The sequence below is a fragment of the Hemiscyllium ocellatum genome, chromosome 28 (assembly GCF_020745735.1).
Source record: "Hemiscyllium ocellatum isolate sHemOce1 chromosome 28, sHemOce1.pat.X.cur, whole genome shotgun sequence".
Classification (NCBI taxonomy): domain Eukaryota; kingdom Metazoa; phylum Chordata; class Chondrichthyes; order Orectolobiformes; family Hemiscylliidae; genus Hemiscyllium; species Hemiscyllium ocellatum.
Window position 1 is genome coordinate 9,980,735 of NC_083428.1, and position 23,364 is coordinate 10,004,098.

Below are 23,364 nucleotides of genomic sequence, written 5' to 3' on the forward strand. Positions count from 1 at the left end.
CTCTGGCTGAAGCAGCATCTCATTTCCGTTCATAACAACCAATACCAAGTCCCGTTCACACAGTACTCATACTCTCTAAGCCACATCAGCTCTGTGTCCTTAAAGCTTCAAGTGTAGAATCATTAACCTCTGTGGTTTCACCATTCACCATTTCTGTAACCTGTCTCAGTCGTACAACCTTCAGCGAGTTCAGTTTTAAAGCAGGATTTGCACGGCCTCTAACAAATTAAAACTTATTTTCCTCTCTAGCGATTTAACGAGGTCCAATAATAAACTCCACGGAAACAGCCGAGAATTGGATGTAGAAATCATACTCCCCAGCAGGTAATCACCTGAATGTGGAAATAAAAAGTGATGCTGATACTTTGTGAAAATTTCTCTTGAATTAATTGCATCCCTCAATGGTGTGCTGCTCAAATGTTGAATATGCACGCGTGAACAGAGATTGTCGGCTTTATGAATGAAAAGGTCAAATCGACATTGGTCTGTTCAGACCATCGAGCTGCTCTCTCATTAGGAGAGGCGCAATGCTGGTGGTTTACCAGGAAGGGAGAAGTTGAGAAGGACAGTCCTTCGTGGCAACCCCAGCCAGTGTGGGAATTGAACCCATGCTGCTGGTGTCACTCTCCAGCCAGCTGAGCTGTCCAGCCTCTTCAAGGAATTGTAATAGAGTTTCTCCCCTAAAAACTACATAGCACTTCAAAGTAGAATCAACATTTTTTTTTCTTTCCCTCATTAATGGCTGCACTGGCATCTGGTGTATGCACAGCTTGGAATTCATCTCTATGACTCAGAGACATAAGACTGACCTCTGCAGTATCCAGTGACCAATGTTAACATGCCTTCCATTGTAAAATGATTCTCAGCTCCAGGCATTATAGGAAAGAAAAGGGTAGGATCCACTACAGTGAAAAGTTCACCTCAGGGTCTAACAATGTGGTGGTAAGGTATGAGGTGGGACAACTGCTCCCACTAGCTCTGCAGGACCTGTCTTCAGCAGCAGAGGGCGCAGTAAGTATAGGTCCTTCAGGCTTCATGCTAAGATTACGATCAGATCAGCTGGAAAACTAACCATCTCCCAACAATAGGGCTTGCCCAGACTGACACTGTATACAACACCTTTGATGGGCTCTAGTGGTGTAGTGGTAGTGTACCATCTGAGTCAGGAGGTCCAGGTTAAAGACCAAACTGCTCCAGTATTGTGTAATAACATCTCTGAATAGTGATCATTAATATCGACAGAAACACATCATAGGGGCTCTTGTGGTGCAGTGATAGTCAGTGTTCCTTCGAATTCTTTTTCGCTCATGCAGTGTGGTCGACTCCGAACTGCCCTTTGGGCAATAAATACGAGCCTAGCTAGCAATGCCCTCATTTCATGAATTCATTAAGAAAAAGATCTCTCTCTCAGGTCTGTGTGCATCATTGATATCCAGTTATAGAGAGTCAATGCAATGCTCTACATTGGCATGCTGATCACTGTACAGAGAAGACCAGCATGGCTGAGAGAGAACTCTGGTGGCAACCGTGCTACCTCTGGCCAGAAGGTTTGGGCTGAGGTCCCACTAGCTCTGGAGAGGTGTCATGCTGTATCTGAAGAGGGTGATTAGCGTTACCACAATAATACCATTGCAACTCAGTACATCCTCATTACCAGAATGGCAGGTGCAATGTGAGCAGCGCAAATCGATTTCTCCTATTACTTAGAATAATATTGTCTTTAGAAAATATATTTTAATGAGACATGGGCATTACTGAGCTGTTGCCCATCTCTAACTACTCTTTACCTGAACAGCTAGGGAACTGCAGAGACCAATTAAGCACCACACTGCTGAGAAATCCGGAGTCACATATAGGCCAGACTGGGCTAAGATGACAGATTTCCCTTAAAACGAAACTTGCGAACCAGGTGGGTCTTGTAGGACTTGAGCATGTGTCTCTGGAGCATTAGCCTTGCCTCTGGATTATTAATCTAGAAATATTACAACTACAAGGAGAAGGAGAAAGTGAGGACTGCAGATGCTGGAGATCAGAGTGGAAGAGTGTGGTAGCAGAAAAGAACAGCAGGTCAGCCAGCATCCGAGCGGGAGAATCGGCGTTTCAAGCATAAACCTTCATTGGGAATGACCATCAGGCTGCGCTTTTCCAACACTACACACCATTATTTCTCCATCCACTAAATATCAATCACTGCACTGAGCAGCTGGCTTGATGTAGTCCACGGTCACTGGAAAATGGTCCAGTAACAGCACAGTTTGCAATATGGACGGTCTAATTAAGTTCTTCAGTGGATGCACTGTGTCCACAGCTGTTATCATCAGTTACATCACCATTTGCCTTCTCTGATATGTCACCTCAGCTGGGAGCTAACTGGCTGTGACCAGAATCATGTGCTGAAGACATCAAAATACTGATTTTTGTACTATGTATAAAATTCCAATGTCTTTGACACTAACACTTTTAAAAGATTGGTAATAAGTTGTACAGCAAGAACAGAACAGAAGACATTACAACTTCAGGCTTGTCCAAGACTTGGTAGTAGGCTGTTTACATGCATTTAATTGAAGACATTATTTTCTCAGAAAAAATAAATTCTGTGACTTACCAAAACAGGAAGAGGAAGATATATTAGTTCTGCAAACGGTTCTTCACTCTAAGAAAGAGGCTCTCGTCTCACAAATCTGAGACTTCCATCCATTCCCAACTGTAAAATGCTTCAACTGGAATGAATTCTTTCCTGTGGTATTCTGGAGTATTGTCTATTTGAACCATTAAGGTTTTTCTCCTCCACCATCCCTCCCCTAACCAAATAGTGACAGGGTTTGACCCATCATAAGGCACCTATCACTCACAACTATCCTGCATGAGAAGGACTTTTTGTTGGGGGGGGGGGGGGGGGAGACACGCTGGGTGAGAGATCATTTCAATCTTTGACACGTTTGACGGACCATGTATTTTTTCACCCACTGTTTTCCTGAAAAAGCATGCTGTCTCCTCTTCCTCTCAAAACAGTCCTGTTGATTCTTTTCACTGAGAGGGTATGGCCAACCAGAAAATTAAGACCCCACGAAACTGCTACTGCCTGAGGGGCCCCAAGTTATTCAATGCAGGGAGTGTTGAAACCAAGAGGTTACTGAACTGAAACCCCAACTGCTTCTCTCCCCACTGTCTAACCTGTGGGGTGATTATCAACACGTTTATTTACATTGGAAACTAATCCAGCAGCTGGTAAACATTCATCAGGCTTTGAGTGTACAATTCCGCTGCATTACGTACCTGAATCTGGCAGGATACGGAGATCTCCCTCTTTGTAGTCCTCCAATAGCTGGTACATATACAGTACAGGGTCCTTTTCATATGTGATATAATACCACGTTGTCATGACAGGTGCACGAGCCAACACCATCCCTCTCCACTCATTCTTCGATCCATCATCCTTCTCGAACATGTGCTCGACTGCTTTCCCCACTATGAGCTCTGCCAGGTCAGCATCCATTATTTTTGTTCGACCTGTTGGAAAGCAGGAGTCACAGCTCAATCCTGTTATGGAATAATGCAGCACTGAACATGGCCTTTCAACCCACGCAGTTTGTGCTAGCTTGCTCAGTGGGCGTTCCAATCATTCCCACTCCGCTGCTCTTTCCCCACAGCCTTGTTCCCTCTTCCTTCCATCAACTGTTTATCCAAGTACCTTTCCAAGGTTTGTGTTGAATTGTAACCACTGGTCTAGCTAACCCTAACTGGTTGAATTTTTAAAAAAAGGGACCGTTAGCTTGTTGGCTGGCCAAAGGGATGCCAACAATGTGGGTTCAATTCCTGAACCAGCTGAGATTACCATAAAGAATGCTCCTTCTCAACCTCTCCCCTTGCCCGAGGAATGTTAGCCCTCAGGTTAAACCACCACCAGCTTTCTCTCCAATGAGAGAGCAGCCATACAGACCAGTAAAACTATGATGACTTTACCTTTTACTTCGTGGCCAATCATCTTAAATCTGGATAGTCAACAACTCAGCCTTTGGCAACAGCTTGCATTAAAAGTGTTACAGAGATGTACAGCACAGAAACAGATCCTTTGGTCCAACTTGTCCCTGCCAACCAGATATCCTAAATAAAACTAGTCCCATTTGCCAGCATTGGGCCCACATTCCTCTAAATGTTTCCTATTCATATACCCATCCAGATACCTTTTAAATGTTGTAATTGTACCAGCCTCTATCACCTCCTCTGGCTCATTCCATACATGCAACACCGTGTGTGTGAAAGATTTGCTCCTTAGGTCACTTTTAAATCTTTCCTCTCTCACCTTAAACCTATGCCCTTTAGTTTTGGGCTCCTCCACCACGTGGGGAAGATGTTACCTATCCATGTCAAAGATGATTTTATATCAGTGACGTTTGGTTTGGTTTGGTCAATGCATTAAGTATAGGAGTTGGGAGGTCATGTTGCATCTGTACAAAACATTGATCAGGCCACTTTTGGAATACTGCGTGCAATTCTGGTCTCCCTGCTATAGGGTGGATGTTATGAAAACTGAAAAGGGTTCAGAAAAGATTTCTAAAAATTGTTGCCAGGGTGAAGAGTTTGAGCTATTGGGAAAGGCTATTTTCCCTGGTGCGTCAGAGGCTCGGGGTAACGGTTGCATAATTGAGTGCAACAATACTGAATTTGCTCAGGAATTTACATTTTCTTTATCCGAGGTTGCTGGTTTTGATGAGTTGCAGTTCTCTAGGTGCTGGCAAGCCATGAGAGACCACGTGCATACAGATGAACCAACTGTCAAGAGACTATCTTTTGTGTGAGCCATCATATCCAAGGACAACAGGCTTTACCTGATGTTCATATACAGTTTCTGAGATACCAACTTGCTGCTCCACATTGACTCCATTTTTTTTCTTGAAGGAAGTGAGGTGGTGGGGGTGGGTAATAAATCTTGCAAGCCTATAAATTTCGGACAGGACTAGACAAGGTAAATGCAGGAAGGAGAATCCTAATGAGTGGGTAGCCCAGAACTAGGGCTCACGGTTTAAGATTGCAGGATAGATCATTTCAGTCAGTGACAGGAAGAAATTGCTTCACTACACAGAGGTAAGCCTGTTGAATTCTCGGCCACAAAAACTAACTGGGACCAAAACATCGAATGCTTTCGATGAGTTAGATACAGCTCTTGGAGCTAATGGGACCAAACTGAATGGGGAGTCAGCAGGCTCAAAGGGCTGAATGGCCTACCCCTGCTCAGGGTTTCTATGTTTGCGTTTATTGTCTATAGCCCTCTAAACAGCAGCGGTGAGGTGGGGGTGGTATTAAGCGGGAAATTTGAGATGCATGCAACAAGGATGGTTCAGTAATCATGGATGATTTCAACCTCCACACGTTGATGAGAAAATCAAATGTAATATTTCCAGGTTTTCTGAAGACACAAACCTAGGTGGGAGTGAGTATGGCAAGGTTCCTTCAGAACAATTCAGGCAAGTGGGTAGAAATATGGCAGGTGCAGTCAAATATGGATAAATGTGAAGGTGACCACTTTGGCAGGAAGAACATAGGTTGTGACAGGTTGTTGTACAAATGGACCAGGGTATCCCCTGTACACTGGCCATTGAAATTAAGTATGCAGGTGCAACAAGTTAAGGCAGGTAAATCGTATCCTGGCCTTCATTGTAAGGGGTTTGAGTACAGGAGCAAGGAAAGCTTACTGCATTTGTACAGGGCCTCGGTAAGTTCACACCTTGAATATTTTGTGCATTTTTAGTCTCATTACCCAAGAAAAATATACTTTCCATACAGGGAGTGCAGCAAAGGTTCACGAGACTGATTCCAAGGATGGCACGTCTGCTGCATGAAGAGAGAGATGGGATCGAATGATCTTGTATTCACTGGAGTTTAGACAGATATGGGGAATCTCATTGAAACATGAAAAATATTCTGACATGGCTGTACAGTCTGGATGGGTGGGTAGTGATTCCCCTGACCAGGAGGGGATGGGTATTGTGACCCACTTGTACCCTAATTCTGGGACAATCTCAGGTTATGAGGTAGGTCATTTCAGACTCCGATGAGATGATGAGAAAATTCTTCAGAGGTGAACATTGGTATTCTCTATAGTTAGGGACTTAACCTGCACATCTTTACATGGTAGAGCCATAGGCATAGCGTTATTCAGCTTGGAAACAGATCCTTCGGTCTAACTGATCCATGCCAAACATAATCCCAAACTACACTAGTTCCACCTGCCTGTCCATACCCCTCCAAACATTTCCTATTCATGTACTTAGAGTGTTTTAAACATTGTAACTGTACCCACAACCACCACTTCTTCAGGAAATTCATTCCATATGCGAACCACTGTTTTTAAAAAAAAAATTGCCCCATGTCCTTTTTAAATTTTTCTCCTCTCACCTTAAAAGCCCCCTGGTGTTGAAATCCCCCATCCCAGGGAAAAGGCAAGTACCATTAACCTTATCTTATACCCCTCATTATTTTATAAACTTCGCCTCTCAACCTATGCTCCAGTGAGCGAAGTCCCAGCCTTTCTTCATAAGTCAAACCTTCTATATCCAGCAGCATCCTGGTAAATGTCTAGACACTAAAAGGTGCCAAGGGATTTGGGGAGGGAATGGGAGTATGGCATGGAGACAAAAGGACCAGCAACAATCAAACAACAGTGGAATCGGCTCTATGGACCAAACGGAACAGTGGAGTTGGCACTATGGACCTAATGCCTGCACCTATTCCCATTTTCTTTCGGTTTTGAGGGAGGTGGGAATATTACAAATTGGATGGACTGGAACCAACGTCCTCGGAGGGGCTTTTGCAAACACTTATGGGGATGGTTTAAACTAAATGTGGCAGGGGGATGGAAACCAAATGAGGTGAATAGTGGACAGTAAGGAGGTAGTAACTAAAGCCTGTAAGGCAGTGATTCTCAACCACCTGTTGGCCACGCACCCCCCCTACCAGAAGCTCTTCTCAGGTTCCAGAGCACCGTGCCCCCCCTTTCAAACAGGGATACAACACAAACAGATAGACAGAAAATCGTTTATTATTGAAAACCAAGAAAACTTGAACATTCCGACATCCTGGACAAAAAAAATTTTTTTTGAAAACTGTATGAAATTAAACATCTATCAGGCCTAATGCGATCCTTGAGCTAGGTGCTTTGTTGCAAATTTCATGATATCGGATGCCAAAACAATCGGAGGTCACCTCTTGTTGCAATATCAATTCTGCTCCTGTATTTTGTCAAGGAAACTACCTTGCAGAATCCATCCTCAACCAAATATGTTGTAAATTTATCCAGCAGATCACTTGATCCAAAAATCCTTTTCAAACTGACAACGTGCAGTTACGTTGCTTGGGTATTTCATCGATTCAGTTCTGAGCCCCCATAAACCCTTAGGGCTCCACTCTCTCAGCTTTCAGACTGTGGCTCCCTTCACAAGGGAGCCATTCAGCTCCCACTGAGAATGGCTGTTGTAAGGAACTAGATAATGAAGTCAGCATGACTAAGGGGGAAGAGAAGGCAGGGAGCAAATGTTGAATGCAAAAAGACAGCTGACCTGAGATGCATTTATTTTAATGCAAGAAGTGTAGTAGCTAAGGCAGATGAACTTATGGCTTGGATTAGTACCTGGGCGTATATGTTATTGTTATTAGTGAGAATTGGTTGAGGGTAGGTCATGATTGACAACTAAATATCCCAGGATATAGATGCTTCAGATGGGATAGAGAGGGAGGTAGAAGGGTCGGAGGAGTTGCATTACTAGTCAGAGAGGATATCACAGCTGTGCTGAAGTAGGACACTATGGAGGACTCAAGCAGTGAGGCAGTATAGGCAGAACTCAAATAGAAAGGGTGAAGTAATAATGTTGGGGCTGTACTACATGCCTCCCAACAGCGAGCGTGAGATAGAGGTACAAATATGTAAACAGATTATAGAAAGATGTCGGAGCAAAAGGATGGTGGTGAGTGGAGATCGTAATTATCTCAGCATTGACTGGGATTCACTTAGTGGTAGAGGTCTAGATGGAGCAGAATTTGAAAGGAGCATCCAGGAGGGTTTTATAGAGCAGTATGTAAATAGTCCAACTCAATAAGGGATCATACTGGACCTGGTGTTTGGGAATAAGCCCAGCCAAGTGGTTGAAATTTCAGTAAGGGATAACTTTGGGAATAGTGATCAGAATTCCGTAAGTTTTAGAATACTCATGGACAAAGACAAGAGTGATCCTAAAGGAAGAGTGCTAAATTGTTTTGGTGGTGGTGGGGCAACTGTAGCAAAATTCAACAGGAGCTGGGGAATGTGTATTGGGAGCTGCTGTTTGAAGGTAAATCCACAGTTGATATGTGGGAGGCTTTTAAAGAGAGGTTGATCAGAATACAGGACAGACCTATCACTCATTTTTGCAGGGACATAAGTGGCATGGTTAGGGAACCATGGATGACAGATGAAATCGAGAGACGAGCTAAGAGGAAAAATGAAACATACATAAGGACTAGATTGAAAACAGACGAAGCTTTGGAAGAATGTCAGGATAATAGGACCAATCCGAAACAACGAATTGACAGGGCTAAAAGTGGTCTTTAGCAAACAGGAGTGAGGATAATCCCAAAGCTTTTTATTCATATAAGGAGCAAGACGGTAACAAGAGAAAGGGTTTTCCCACTCAAGGACAAAGGAGGGAAGTTATGCATTAGGGACAGATGTTCGATTACTCTAGGTCAAGTCAACATAAATAGTGAGGAATTGTTGGGTATTCTAAAAGGCATTAAAATGGACAAGTCCCCAGGTCTGGATAGGATCTATCCCAGGTGACTGAGGGAAGCGAGAGAGGAAATAGCTGGGGCCTTAACAGATACCTTTGCAGCCTTCTTGAACACAGGTGAGGTCCCAGAGGACTGGAGAATTGCTAATGTTGTCCCTTTTCTTAAAAGGAGCATAGCAGGGATAATCCAGGTATAGACTGGTGAGCCTGATGTCAGCTGTTGGAGCAGATACTGAGGGATAGGATCTATGTTTGGGTGAAAATGGGCTGATCAGTGATATGCAACATGGTTTTGAGCAGGGAAGGTAATGTCTTACCAACTTAATAGAATTCTGTGAGGAAGTGACCAGGTTGATTGATGAGGGAAGAGGTTTAGATATCATATACATGGGCTTCAGTAACACGTTTGAGAAGGTTCCCTGTGGTAGGCTGATGGAGAAAGTGAAGTCGCATGGGGTCCACAGTGCACTAGCTAGATGGATAAAGAACTGGCTGGCACCAGGAGACAGTAGTAGTGGAAGGGAGTTTCTCAAAATGGGAAAATCGTAACCAGTGGCGCTCCACAGGGATTCGTGCTGGGACCACTGCTGTTTGTGATACACATAAATTAACTGGAGGTAGGGATGGCTGGTCTGATTATCAAGTTTACAGATGATATTAAGATTAGTGAAATAACAGATAGTGAAGGGGACTATCAGAGAATGCAGCAGAATACAGATTGGATAGTCTGAAAAATGGCAGATGGAGTTTAAACCAGGAAAATGAGAGATGGTGCATTTGGAAAGATCCAATTCAAGAGCAAACTATACGGTAAATGGAAAAGCCCTGTGGGAAATTGATGTACAGAGAGATTTGGCTGTTTAGGTCTATTGTTTCCTGAAGGTGGCAATGCAGGTTGAGAGAGTGGTCAAGACTGCACATGGCATACTTTCCTTATTGGATAGGGTATTGAGTACAAGAGTTGGCATGTCATGTTCCAGTTGTATAAGACTTCAGTTAAGCCAGATTTGGAATACTGTGTACAGTTCCAGTCACCACATTACCAAAAGGATGTGAATGCTTTGGAGAGGGTGCAGAGAAGGTTCACCAGGATCTTGCCTGGTATGGAGGATGCTAGCTATCAAGGGAGGCGGAGTAGATGAGGATTATTTTCATTAGAAAGACTGAGGTTGAGAGGGGACCTGATTGAGATCTACAAATCATGAGGGGTATCAACAGGATGGATAGCAAGAGGCTTTTTCCCCCAGAGTGGGGACTCAATTACTAGGGGTCACGAGTTTAAGGTGAAGAAGGGAATGAAGTTTAAAGGAGACTTGAATGGAAGGTTCTTTATGCAGAGGGTGGTTAGTTCCTAGAAAGCGTTGCCGGTGGAGGTGGTAGAGGTGGGCATGATAGCATCATTTAAGATTGGGTGGCACGGTCGCTCAGTTAGCACTGCTGCCTCACAGTGCCAGGGACCCTTGTTCGATTCCCACCTCAGGTGACTATCTGTGTGGAGTTTGCACATTCACCCTGTGTCTGCATGGGTTTCCTCTGGGTGCACCGGTTTCTTCTCTCAATCCAAGGATGTGCAGGTTAGGTGAATAGGCCATGCTAAATTGCCCGTAGTGTTAGGTGCATTAGTCAGGGGGAATGTAGCGAAATGGATCTGGGCGTGGGTTACGCTTCAAGGGTCAGTGTGGACTTGTTGGACCAAATGGCCTGTTTCCACACTGTAGAGAATCTAACCTAATCTAGACTGATACATGAATAGACAGGGAGCAGAGAGATACAGATTCTTCGAAAAGAGGTGACAAGTTGAGACAGAGAATCTGGATCGGCACAGACTTGGAGGACCGAAGGGCCTATTCTAGCGCCTGTGCTGAAATTTTCTTTGTTATATATTTCTACACTTTTGAACTACAAATGACAGATGAGTGCAATTGCAAAATAAAACATTTTATCGTCTTGCATTTCAAAGCAGAAATGATATAACCATTGCTTGCGTCCAGGCATTTTAGTAGATTTCTGATTTATTAAATCAAAAGCAAACAAATTACTTCATGAATAATCCACTTCAGATACAAACTCAATATTCCAAGACCTGGGACAATAGGAAAGAAATTGAAGCATTGTTTTTATAAATAAGAATAACTGAAGAGAAATTTTGCATGTACTAAAATAAAGTCTGTTGTGTTTTCTCCAGATTTGGTTTGTATTCTAAGCCAAAGGGTTTGCCCCATGTTATTTTTTGATTTATCACAGAGAACCAGAGGATATTGTGTTGTAGGAAATGTATTACATGTTTAAGCTCATTTAAGTTAGAAGTTTTGAATTTTGAATTAGTGACTTAAGGGTTTTTTGCCCCCCATGTGAGGGGGTTTAATGATTAGCCTGAAAATATTTCTGTAACCATAGTGATATTTAAACCAACTTGGTAGAGAAGTAGCTTTCAGAACCAATTACATAAGGCAAGTTAATGACAGAGCAAGGTAAACATTGCACGTCAGCATTTCTGGTCAAAACCCCTGGACTTATTTTTGGTTTTGGGGAAAACCCATAGCTGTAAAAGATAAAAGGTTTTTTTGTAAGTTCTTGTTTAGGGCAGATGGGTAAAGCAGTACTCCTGAGAAAGGCAGTAGACATAAACTAGAATAGAGTAAGGAGTTTAGAAATAACCCCAGACCAGAAGTGTTTGGATAAGATGCTGAAGAGGTTATTTGAAACCAAGAATTTTTAAGTTAGGTGTGTGAAGTCTCCAGGAAGACGCTATCAGATTTTCCAGACTGGGAGTTAAAGTCACAGTTAAATTAAGCCTATTGAAAAGCTAGAGAAACTTTGTCCCCCACTGGAGAGAGTACTGATTAAGGGATGCTTTTGGGTACTGTACAGACATGTTCTTGGGATCTGTAAAGGAGAATTTTTGGGATTAATACATCCATATTTTATCACGCATTTCAAAATCTCTAAATTGCATTGTGTGCAAATAACTTGGTGTTTCTTCTATTTTATCTTCATTGCTCGTGAAATAAACTTCTGTTTTCTTATTAAAACCAAGTTTGGATCATTGTGTGTGTATGCTTCAGCAAAAGACTACCCTGTTAAAAAATCAAGAAACAAAACATGGATTTATCAAGCTAGATTGCAGTCTGTGATCATATCAACATGTACTTCATCTATCCATTAGCTACTCAATTGTGAAAGATGGATTTGCTAACTTCTGTGCAGGGCATTAGAAGTGTAAGCTTGCCTAAGGAAACTGTCCTCTGTAATATGTACAGGAAAGATGTCCTGGACAATTAATCATGAAGACCACTCCTCACCCCACCAGGAATGTCTATATCTGCAGCAATGACACATCTAAAGTAAAAAAAAGTGATTTTGATTACATAAATGGTTGATATACTTACTCACACACAAGAATGTACTTAATGATTAGGTGGGTAAATGTAGCATCTGATTTCACATGCTAGCAGTGAGCTGTGGCTAGTAAGCTACTGTTAGCAGTAATTGTACTGGCCTAATCCCAGAGTACCAGCTCTGGTGGTTACTCAGTGATTTGCTGTTGGAAGATGCACTTCCGTGGGAGATTCAACAAAAAAAGGACAATCCTTGTCACCAGCACAGACAAGTTGGATCATATGGCCAAGATCTGCACTGTGGACGATATGTCACTATGGGTCTGCTCCTCCATCAAGATGATCATTCGTAATAAGCTCCCCTGAGCAGATCAGCTTTCTGAGCATGCTAATTTTTAAAATTTCATTTACACGATGAGGATGTCGCTGGCTAGACCAGCATTTATAAAATCATAGAGATGTACAGCATGGACACAGACCCTTTGGTCCAACCTGACCACACTGACCAGATATCCCAACCCAATCTAGTCCCACCTGCCAGCACCCGGCCTATATCCCTCCAAACCCTTCCTATTCATATACCCATTCGAATGCCTCTTAAATGTTGCAATTGTACCAGCCTCCACTACTTCCTCTGGCAGCTCATTCCATACACGTACCACCCGCTGTGTGAAAAGGTTGCCCCATAGGTCCCTTTTCTATCTTTCCCCTCTCACCCTAAACCTATGCCCTCAAGTTCTGGACTCCCGACCCCAGGGAAAAAGACTTTGCCTATTTACCCTATCCATGCCCCTCAATTTTGTAAACCTCTATAAGGTCACCACTCAATCTCCAACGCTGCAGGGAAAACAGCCCCAGCCTGTGCAGCCTCTCCCTGTAGCTCAAATCCTCCAACCCTGGCAACATCCTTGTAAATCTTTTCTGAACCCTTTCAAGTTTCATAACATCTTACCGATAGGAAGGAGACCAGAATTGCATGCAATATCCCAACAGTGGCCTAACCAATGTCCTGTATAGCCATAACATGACCTCCCAACTCCTGTACTCAATACTCTAATAAAAGAAAGCATACTATATGCCTTCTTCACTACCCTATCTACCTGCGACTCCACTTTCAAGGAGTTTTGAACCTGCACTCCAAGGTCTCTTTGTTCAGCAACACTCCCTAGGACCTTACCATTAAATGTATAAGTCCCGCTAAGATTTGCTTTTCCAAAATGCAGCACCTCACATTTATCTGAATTATACTCCTATCTGCCACTTCTCAGCCCATTGGCCCATCTGGTCCAGATCCTGTTGTAATCTGAGGTAACCCTCTTCGCTGTCCACTGCACCTCCAATTTTGGTGTCATCTGCAAACTTACTAACTGTACCTCTTATGCTCACATCCAAACCATTTACGTAAATGACAAAAAGTAGAGGACTCAGCACCGATCCTTGTGGCACTCCACTGGTCACAGGCCTCCAGTCTGAAAAACAACCATCCACCACCACCCTGTCATCTACCTTTGAGCCAGTTCTGTATCCAAATGGCTAGTTCTCCTGTATTCCGTGAGATCTAACCTTGCTATTCAATCTCTCATGCGGAACCTTGTCGATTGCCTTACTGAAGTCCATATAGATCACATCTACCGCTCCGTCCTCATCAATCCTCTTTGTTACTTCTTCAAAAAAACTCAATCAAGTTTGAGAGACTAATTTCCCACACACAAAGCCATGTTGACTATCCTGAATCAGTCCTTGTCTTTCCAACTACACATACATCCTGTCCCTCAGGATTCCCTCTAACAACTTGCCCACCACCGACGTCAGGCTCACTGGTCTATAGTTCCCTGGCTTGTCCTTACCACCCTTCTTAAACAGTCGCACCACATTAACTAACCTCCAGTCTTCTGGCATCTCGCCTGTGACTATTGATGATACACATCTCAGCAAGAGGCCCAGCAATCACTTCTCTAGCTTCCCACAAGAGTCCTAGGGGACACCTGATCAGGTCCTGGGGATTTATCCACCTGTATACATTCCAAGACATCCAGCACTTCCTCTTCTGTAATATGGACATTTTGCATGGTGTCACCATCTATTTCCTTAGATTCTATATCTTCCATATCCTTTTCCACAGTAAATACTGATGCAAAATACTCATTTAGTATCTCCCCCATTTTCTGCGGATCCACACAAAGGCCACCTTGTTGATCTTTGAGGGGCCCTACTCTCTCCCTAGTTACCCTTCTGTCCTTAACATATTTGTAAAACCCTTTGGATTCTCCTTAATTCTATTTGCCATAGCGATCTCATGTCCCCTTTTTGCCCTCATTGGTATACTCCTACTTCCTTTATACTCGAAGGATTCACCCGACCTATCTTGTCTATACCTTACATATGCTTCCTTCTTTTTCTTAACAAAGCCCTCAATTTCTTTAGTCATCCAGCTTTCCCTTTCCCTACCTGCCTTTCCTTTCACCCTGACAGGAATATACTTTCTTTGGATTCTCATTATCTCATTTCTGAAGGTTTCCCATTTTCCAGCCATCCCTTTACCTGCAAACATCTGTCCCCAGTCAGCTTTTGAAAGTTCTTGCCTAATACTATCAAAATTAGTCTTCCTCCAATTTAGAACTTCAACTTTTCGATCTGGTCTATCCTTTTCCATCACTATTTTAAATCTAATGGAATTATGGTCGCTGGCCCCAAAATGCTCCCCCATTGACACCTGTCACCTGCCCTACCTTATTTCCCAAGAGTAGGTCAAGTTTTGCACCTTCTCTAGTAGGTACATCCACATACTGAATCAGAAAATTGTCTTGTACACACTTAAGAAATTCTTCTCCATCTAAACCCTTAACACTATGGCAGTCCCTGTTTATGTTTGGAAAATTAAAATCCCCTAACATAAGCACCCTATTATTCTTACAGATAGCAGAGATCTCCTTACAAGTTTGTTTCTCAATTTCCCTCTGACTGTTAGGGAGTCTATAATACAATCCCTATAAAGGTGATCATCCCTTCCTTATTTCTCAGTTCCACCCAAATAACTTCCCTAGATGTATTTCCAGGAATATCCTGCTCAGCACAGCTGTAATGCCATCCCTCATCAAAAATACCACTCCCCCTCCTCTCTTGCCTCTCCTTCTATCCTTCCTGTAGCATTTGTATTCTGCAACATTAAGCTGCCAGTCCTGCCCATCCCTGAGCCATGTTTCTGTAATTGCTATGATATCCCAGTCCCCTGTTCCTAACCATGCCCTGAGTTCATCTGCCTTCCCCGTTAGGCCCCTTGCAATGAAATAAATGCCCTGACTGTTTGACTCGCTTCTGTTCTCAACTGTACCAGTCTCAGATTAATCTCTTTCCTCACGATCTCCCTGGGCCCCATTCCCCCACCTTACTAGTTTAAATCCTCCTGAGCAGCTCTAGCAAATTTCCCTGCCAGTATATTAGTCCCCTTCCAATTTGGGTGCAATCAGTACAGTCACTTCTATCCCAAAAGAGATTCTAATGATCCAAAAATGTGAATCCTGCTCCCATACACCAGCTCCTCAGCCATGCATGCATCTGCTCGATCTTCCTATTCCTGCCCTCACTAGCTCGTAGCACCAGGAGTCTTCCAGATATTACTACTCTCGAGGACCTTTTTAAATTCCTGCCTAACTTTGTAATCACTCTTCAGAATCTCATCCTTTTCCCTTCCTATGTAGTTGGTTCCAATGTGGACAATGATCTCTTGCTAGTCCCTCTCCCCCTTGAGAACATTCCGCACCCTCTTTGAGACATCCTTGGTCCTGGCACCAGGGAAGCAACACACCATTCTGATTTTTTGCTGCTGGCCACAGAAACATCTGTCTGTACCTCGGTTTACAGAACCCCCTAACACAATTGATCTCTTGGAACCAGAAGTACCCCTCGATGCACTTGAGCCAGTCTCAATACCAGAAACTTGGCTGTTCGTGATATGTTCCCCTGTAACTCAATCACCCCCTACATTTTTCAAAACAGCATACTTGTTTGAAATAGGTATAGCCACAGCCACAGCCACAGAAGGCTCCTGCACTAGGTGCCTATCTCTCACCTTTCCTGGAGCTAACCCATCTATGTGACTGTATCTGAGACATTTCCCCCCTTCCATCACATACTGTTGCTGTTGGAAATTCCTCATTGCTTCTAACCGCCTCTCCAACCAATCCATTCGATCTGATAAGATTCGTAACCAACAGCATTTATTGCAGATATAATCTGCAGTAATCCTTAAACTTTCTTTAAACTCCCACATCTGACAAGAAGCACACATCACTCTATGAAAGAGAATTCTTGCTCCTTCACAATCTACAGACCCAGAAAATTACACCGTCTTATTCCTCTACAAACAGCGCCCCAGGTTAAATTAATAGTTAGGGCTTATATTTTACATTTAATCATCCATCGCTTTTTATTATCCATCTCTAAGTGTTCAGATGGTATTCAAGCACATTGCTGTAGGTCGGGAGTCAAATGTAGGCCAGACCAGGTAAGAATGGCAGTTTCCTTCTCTGAAGGGCATTATTAAACCAGATGGGTCTTTCTGACAACGTATGCATGTTCATCATTAAATATCTAGAATTAAAGAGTCTATTGAATTCCATATTGACCATCAGCCAGGGCAGGATTCGAACCCAGGTCCCCAGAACATTACCTGGGTCTCTGGATGAACAGTCTAGTGATAAAACCACTAAGGCAATGCCTAATCTTAATAATGGAGAAATGGTAACCATAACAAGATCCCATCCCAACCTGGATCCTGGCGCTTGAAGGAATAGGAAGAGCCAAAGGGTAGGAAATGAAAGAATGATCAAGACGGGGAAAAATTGTTTTACACAGTGATGATTATTGAATGTCCCATTGTCTCAGATATCGATTAAACCTCATTTAATTTCAGTGTCTGAAACAGTAGCCAAGACAATAATGACTCACTTATTTTCTGTAACTATGAAAAGCACAAAATGGAAGATACCAACGGCTTCTTGAATCTTGTGCCACACAGAATGGAACATAGCTACTGTACAAAATGACAAACATGACACAGCCGATGATGTAACATTGCACTCCCCCAGCCCCTCCAGGGGTGACAGCAAGATACGTGAATCAGATCTTAAATTAAATCAACTGCCATAACTGACAGATGGGGCTCTCAAATTTCAACTCAGATGGGCCCAGATTTGCATTGCTTCACACAATATGAATACAAATTTCAAAAGTAAAGCAGTGAGCCCTTGAAGGCTGTTTTGTCTGTTAACAGACACTATTACACTTTTTAAAATAGATTTTGATATAAATGATTAAAGAGATTTACCTGGCGTTGCAGATGTCAGACACTGCTGGCACTGATCACCTGAGATGAAGTGAGTGGATGTTTGTCAATGTGCTACCAAATCAAGTGGGCTGCTTTGTCCTGTATGCTGATGAGTCTTTTGGAGTAATATTGGAGCTACAGTTATCCTGGCAAATGGTATGCGTTCTAACACCCCTGACTTGTGCTGTGTAGATGGTGGACATGGTTTCAGGAGTCTGGTGTTGAATTACTCACTGCAAGATTCCTAGTCTAGACCTGTTCTTCCAGCTGCAGTATCTATATGACCAGTCAAGTTCAGTTTTAGATCAATGGTAAACCCAAGGATGTTTAAAGTAGGGGTTTCAGTGAAAGTGATGCTATTGAATATCATGAGGTGATAGATACATTTTATTGTCTTGGAGATGATCATTACCTAGCACTTATGCAGCACAAATGTTACTTGCCACTTGCATGGGTACTTTTGAAACAATTTGAGTTTACTCTCATAACTGTGCACATGTGCTCAACATACATTAAAAACAAAAACTGTTGGCCCACAACATATTGCTTACCGCTTTTATCCGGTAGAATTTCAAGACCCGAAACCCTTTCATCTTTGAAAAGTTCAATCCCATAAACACAGTCGAATTCATCATACTTGACCAAGAAGAGCGAGGGGTTAACTGGCAGCTGGTCTAGCACTGTGCCCTTCCACTGCGTTACCACTCCAGACTTCTCCTTCCAACCATGTTGCACTTTACTGCCAACAATACTGCGCTGTTTGTAGGCAACTGGGTCACTCGAATCTGCTTTGGTACGCTTCCTTGGAGATAAAAAAGCAACAAAAATAGCAAAAATTTACATTTGTTCCATTTCATCACAATCTATTAATCGCAGACCAAGTGCAATCATTCTAACAGGTGGTTGGAACTGCCAACTCAACTTGTGTTTTGAGTCTGGCATTCTACAACGTAGATTAGAGTCCAGTCATTAGGGCTCCATAGGAACCTCCTCCTTAGCTTTACTACACCTCACATCTAAAACACATTCTCTCTTGCATTTCACCCTCTATTCCTCATCTACTGCCTATGCCATTCATCATAATTACTTCTCTTGATAGGTCTTTATAGTGAGTGAAGAATGGCTCTTCAATCCCTCAGTGGATTTACATCCTACATTGCTGCTCATGGTCCCTAGTTTTGGACTCTGACAGTGGAGAGTCTTTTTGAACATATAAAATCGAGGAACAAGAGTGGTCCACTTGGGCCCCTGGGAAGTGTTTTGAGCATCAATTCTACATTCCTCTATGTCCCTGATAGTCTTTCACCCCCTTGGTCATCAAAACTCTCTTCACTTCTGCCTTAAGAGTATATAAAGATTGTAGTTCATATTTGCCTATATCTACCCATTTGGAAATTTCAAATGCCTTCATCAAATAATTTCTCAATTTGTTTTGTTGCCAAATCTTCCGAAAAGGACAAAGATACAGGATTACAGGTGAAGGTGACCATACGACCATAGGAGCCCAACATAGGCCATTCAGTCCATTGGGTCTGCTCCAACATTCCATCATGGCTGATGGGTTTTTCAACACCCATTTTTCCACTTTCTCCTCATACCATTTAGCAATCAAGAACATACCTCTGCTTTAAATATACTCCATGACCTGGCCTCTACAGCCCTCTGCAGCAATGAATTCCACAGATTCACCACTCTGGCTGACGAAGTTCCTCCTTGTCTCTGTTCTCAAGGGTCTTCCTTTCCCTCTAAGGCTGTGCCCTCAGGTCCTAGTCTCTCCTGCTAATGGAAACATCTTCCCAACATCCACTCTGTCCAGGCCATTCTGCAAGTTTCACAGAATGGACCTATCACACTATTATTATAGAATCCTTAGTGTGGAAGCAGGCCATTTCCAATCAGATCCCCTCCTCATCCTTCCAAACTCCATCCAGTATAGTCCCAGAGACCTCCAATATTTCTCATGGGTGATGGATTGACGGATTACTCCTTCAGTGGGTCAGCATAGACACAACAGGCCAGATGGGCTGCGACAGTTCTGGCTGTGATTCTAACCTTCCAAGATTCCCCAAGTGTGCTGTTCCTGAAGATGCTTCATATCCCAACCAAAAGGAGGAATCTCTTTTTTTAAATTTACTCATGGTACATGATCATTGAATCACTGTGGTGCATGTTCCTCAGCCACAAACCATGCTCCCCAGCTACGACCGATAATGCACAGGATTGGTAGCCTGGGATTTGAACACCAAACCTCATGAATCCAAGATTAGAGTGCTACCCACTGAACCATATAGTGATACTGATTGCCATGTTTAATTATTTGTGAATGCATCAGTTTTGAGACACCTCCCACTAACAATAGGAAATCCATTGAAGGTGGAACAGAAGTTACAGAGTCATAAGAGATGTACAGCATGGAAACCCTTCAGTCCAACTTATCCATGCCAATCAGATATTCCAAACCCAATCTAGTCCCACCTGCCTGCACCCTCCAAATGCCTTTTAAATGCTGCAATTGTACCAGCCTCCACCACTTCCTCTGGCAGCTCATTCAGACACACACCACCCTTTGCATGAAAAAGTTGCCCCATAGGTCCCTTTTATATCTACCCCTCTCATCCTAACCCTATGCCCTCTAGTTCTGGACTCACCCACCCCAGGGAAAAGACTTTGTCTATCTACCCTATCCATGCCTCTCATGATTTTATAAACCTCTAGAACGTCATCCCTCAGCCTCCAACACTCCTGGGAAAACAGCTCAGCCTATTCAATCTCTTCCTAGAGCTCAAATCTTCCAACCCTGGCAACATCCTTTCAAAAGTTTCACAACATCTTTCCAATAGGAAGGAGACCAGAATTGCATGCAGTATCCCAACAGTGGCCTAACCAACATCCTGTACAGCCGCAACATGACCTCCCAACTGCTGTACTCAATACTCTGACCAATAAAGGAAAGCATACCAAAAGCCTTCTTCACTATCCTATCTACCTGTGACTCCATTTTCAAGGTGCTATGAACCTGCACTCCAAGGTCTCTTTGCTCAGCAACACTCTCTAGGACCTTACCATTAAGTGTATAAGTCCTGCTAAGATTTGTTTTCCCAAAATGCAGCACTTCACATTCATCTAAATTAAACTCCATCTGCCACTTCTCAGCCCATTAGCCCATCTGATCAAGATTCCACTGTAATCTGAGGTAACCTTCTTCGTTGCCCACTACACCTGCAATTTTGGGGTCATCTGCAAACTTACTAACTATCGCTGAAAATGTGTTGCTGGTCAAAGCACAGCAGGCCAGGCAGCATCTCAGGAATAGGGAATTCGACGTTTCGAGCATAAGCCTTTCATCAGGAATGAGAGAGAGTAGCCAAGCAGGCTAAGATAAAAGGTAGGGAGGAGGGACTTGGGGGAGGGGTGATGGAGGTGGGATAGGTGGAAGGAGGTCAAGGTGAGGGTGATAAGAGTTTCTGTGCAGAGGAGATGACCTGGGGGGTGCAGTGAGAGAGAGACTCACTGAAATCCTTGTAGAGGGAGGAAGAGAGCTTCTACTTACTAACTATATCTATTATGCTCACATCCAAATCATTTATATAAATGAAGAAAAGTAGTGGACCCAACACCGATCCTTGTGGCACTGCACTGGTTACAGGCCTCCAGTGTGAAAAACAACCCTTCACCAGCACCCTCTGTCTTCTACCTTTGAGCCAGTTCTGTACCCAAATGGATAGTTCTTCCTGTATTTCATGAGATCTAACCTTGCTAACCAGTCTCCCATGGGGAAGTTGTTAGCCTATAACTCATATTTCCAACTCCTCCCATTCCATGGGCACAGAAACAGTATTGTTATATTGGATTGAGAAACTCAACTTGCCCACAGTTTGAGCCAGTGTGGATAGAGTATTTGAAAGAATCTGCCTTCAGATTGCAGCAAATAAAAACTTAAGATTAATCTTCACAATGTAATAAATTAAGATTACAATCGAGTCATTCAAGAGTGAAGAACATCTCCTCACAAAAGCGTTTTAAAAATATGTAGAAAGATCCTAGAACCAGGAGAAATAATCTCAGGATAAAGGGACAAATCAATTAAGATGGAGAGGAAGAGAAATGTCACTCAAAGTGGCAAATCTTTGGAATTCTTAACCCCAGGTGGTGTGTGGAAGCTCAACCACTGAACATGTCCAGGACAGAAATTGACACTTTTCTGGAGACTAATGACAGAATGAGATATGGAAATAGAATTGAGGTGAAAGATCAGTCAAGATTTAAATGAATGCTGGGACAGACCTGATGGGCAGAAATGCCTCCTGCTGCTCTCATATGAGGGGCGATGGCTCAATTAAAACCTTCTAAACAAATTTGGCCAATTTATTTTAGTGAGGTAAGGGTTAACGCTCCCAGTAAGCTGTGTGCAGCCAGTCCTACATATGGTGATCATGCAAATATTTGACACACGTGGACCTCAAACGCTCACACAACCGGAAGGAAAATTAGAGGAAATGCTGGTATGGGTGTAAGATATAAATCAAAGCTGGGTAAGGAGGGTTGAGGCACAGATCAGCCACAACCTAACTGAATGGACAAAGGCCCAAGATACCACGCCCACTGCAATGTTTCTAAACAGGTCAATTTTAATACAGTCTATTGACTGGTTTCTACAGCTTCTACTCAAGGCGAAATCAAGTTTCAATCAAAGTCCTGATGGAAATTTAGTCAACAGCATAAATGTAAAAGCTAGCTCCAGGTTGAAATCCTGAATTATACAACATGTACACACTGGAGGATCTACTGTGGCAGTTCAATGTGTACACTATTTGTAAAAATGGTGGCTAGTTCAATTCATCTACAGACTGGAGAGCAATATCTGCACAGCCTTAGACTGTCAAGACCATTGCTTGGCTTCTAGAGACCCAGTTAGTGAGGGCACAGGCATCATGTGGTCCTGGGAAGGGGCTCATTGTGTCGAAGTAGTTCCATTATATCAAAGGTATTGGGGGAGGGTGGGAAAGAGTCAGTGGAGTGCTTGTGTGGTAGGGCAAGGTAAGATGAGTGGGACTCGGGGAAGGGGGGAGATTAACATGTTGCTTGTTACAATTTCAAAAGAAACTCCCCACCCTCATCAAAAAACTGAATTAAGTGCAGGGTACAAGAAACAGCCAGGGAAACACAGTGAACTAAATCAGTAGACTGAGCTGCAGAGCTGGAGACCCTGGGAGTGCAGAGTCAAATGCATGCTTGTTTACAAACGCGAACAAATGTAAACACTAAATTTAAAAGTGATCTCAAGCACAGAGTCATGGGTCAGTGTGGCATTCGCCATCAAGTTGTGGCTTGGCACTGCTCTGAACAGGCCATTTCCAGAGCCCAGTCTTGAGGCGATACTGCATGAGGTCCCTCCAGTAATAGTCAACACTGGGAACTAGCGAACAGCAAGTGGCTTCAGTCCACAAACCAAGATGGCAGATATTCTTCAACCAGCATTTAAATGCAAGAGCAATTTTTATTTTTAAATTTAGTTCAAAATGGAAAAACAGGGCGTTGCAACCACAGAAACAGAGAACTTTGAGTTCAAGCAAATCACTGGACATCAGCCAATAAGCAGCAAAGACCACACCAAACAAAACATAAGCCTTTGGAACTGGCTTATATTAGTACTTAGCAACTGTATCCATAGCAACACAGTTGCTAGGGCTTAGCCACTGGATGCACTAGCAATGGATGTTACCACGACATTCTTAACTATTATTTGACATTATTCCACTTGATGTCTTCCTTGGGTTAAGTTGTCACAATACCCACAAAGGGTCAATGGAACGTAGTGCGATCTGTGTCAGCTGACCCACACTAGAGACTGAAAAGGAAATATCCTGGCTGACAGTGCAACACTTTACTGTTCGAGGTGCCATAATGTGAATGAAAATTCTGTTTGGTGCACGTTCCC

The 23,364-nt window shown here is 43.1% G+C and overlaps 1 protein-coding gene across 6 annotated transcripts in view; it reads right to left on the reverse strand.

The window, feature by feature from the left end:
- LOC132829161 (spindlin-Z-like) overlaps nucleotides 1-23,364 on the reverse strand; it is a 142,518-nt gene that overhangs the window by 10,958 nt on the left and 108,196 nt on the right. For all 6 annotated transcript variants that reach the window (XM_060846502.1, XM_060846499.1, XM_060846500.1 and 3 more), the window contains 2 exons: nucleotides 17,978-18,228; nucleotides 3,277-3,510 (listed from right to left, as the gene is read on the reverse strand). In XM_060846502.1, coding sequence (XP_060702485.1) covers nucleotides 3,277-3,510; nucleotides 17,978-18,228 — 485 coding nt within the window. The remainder of the gene's footprint in view (nucleotides 1-3,276; nucleotides 3,511-17,977; nucleotides 18,229-23,364) is intronic.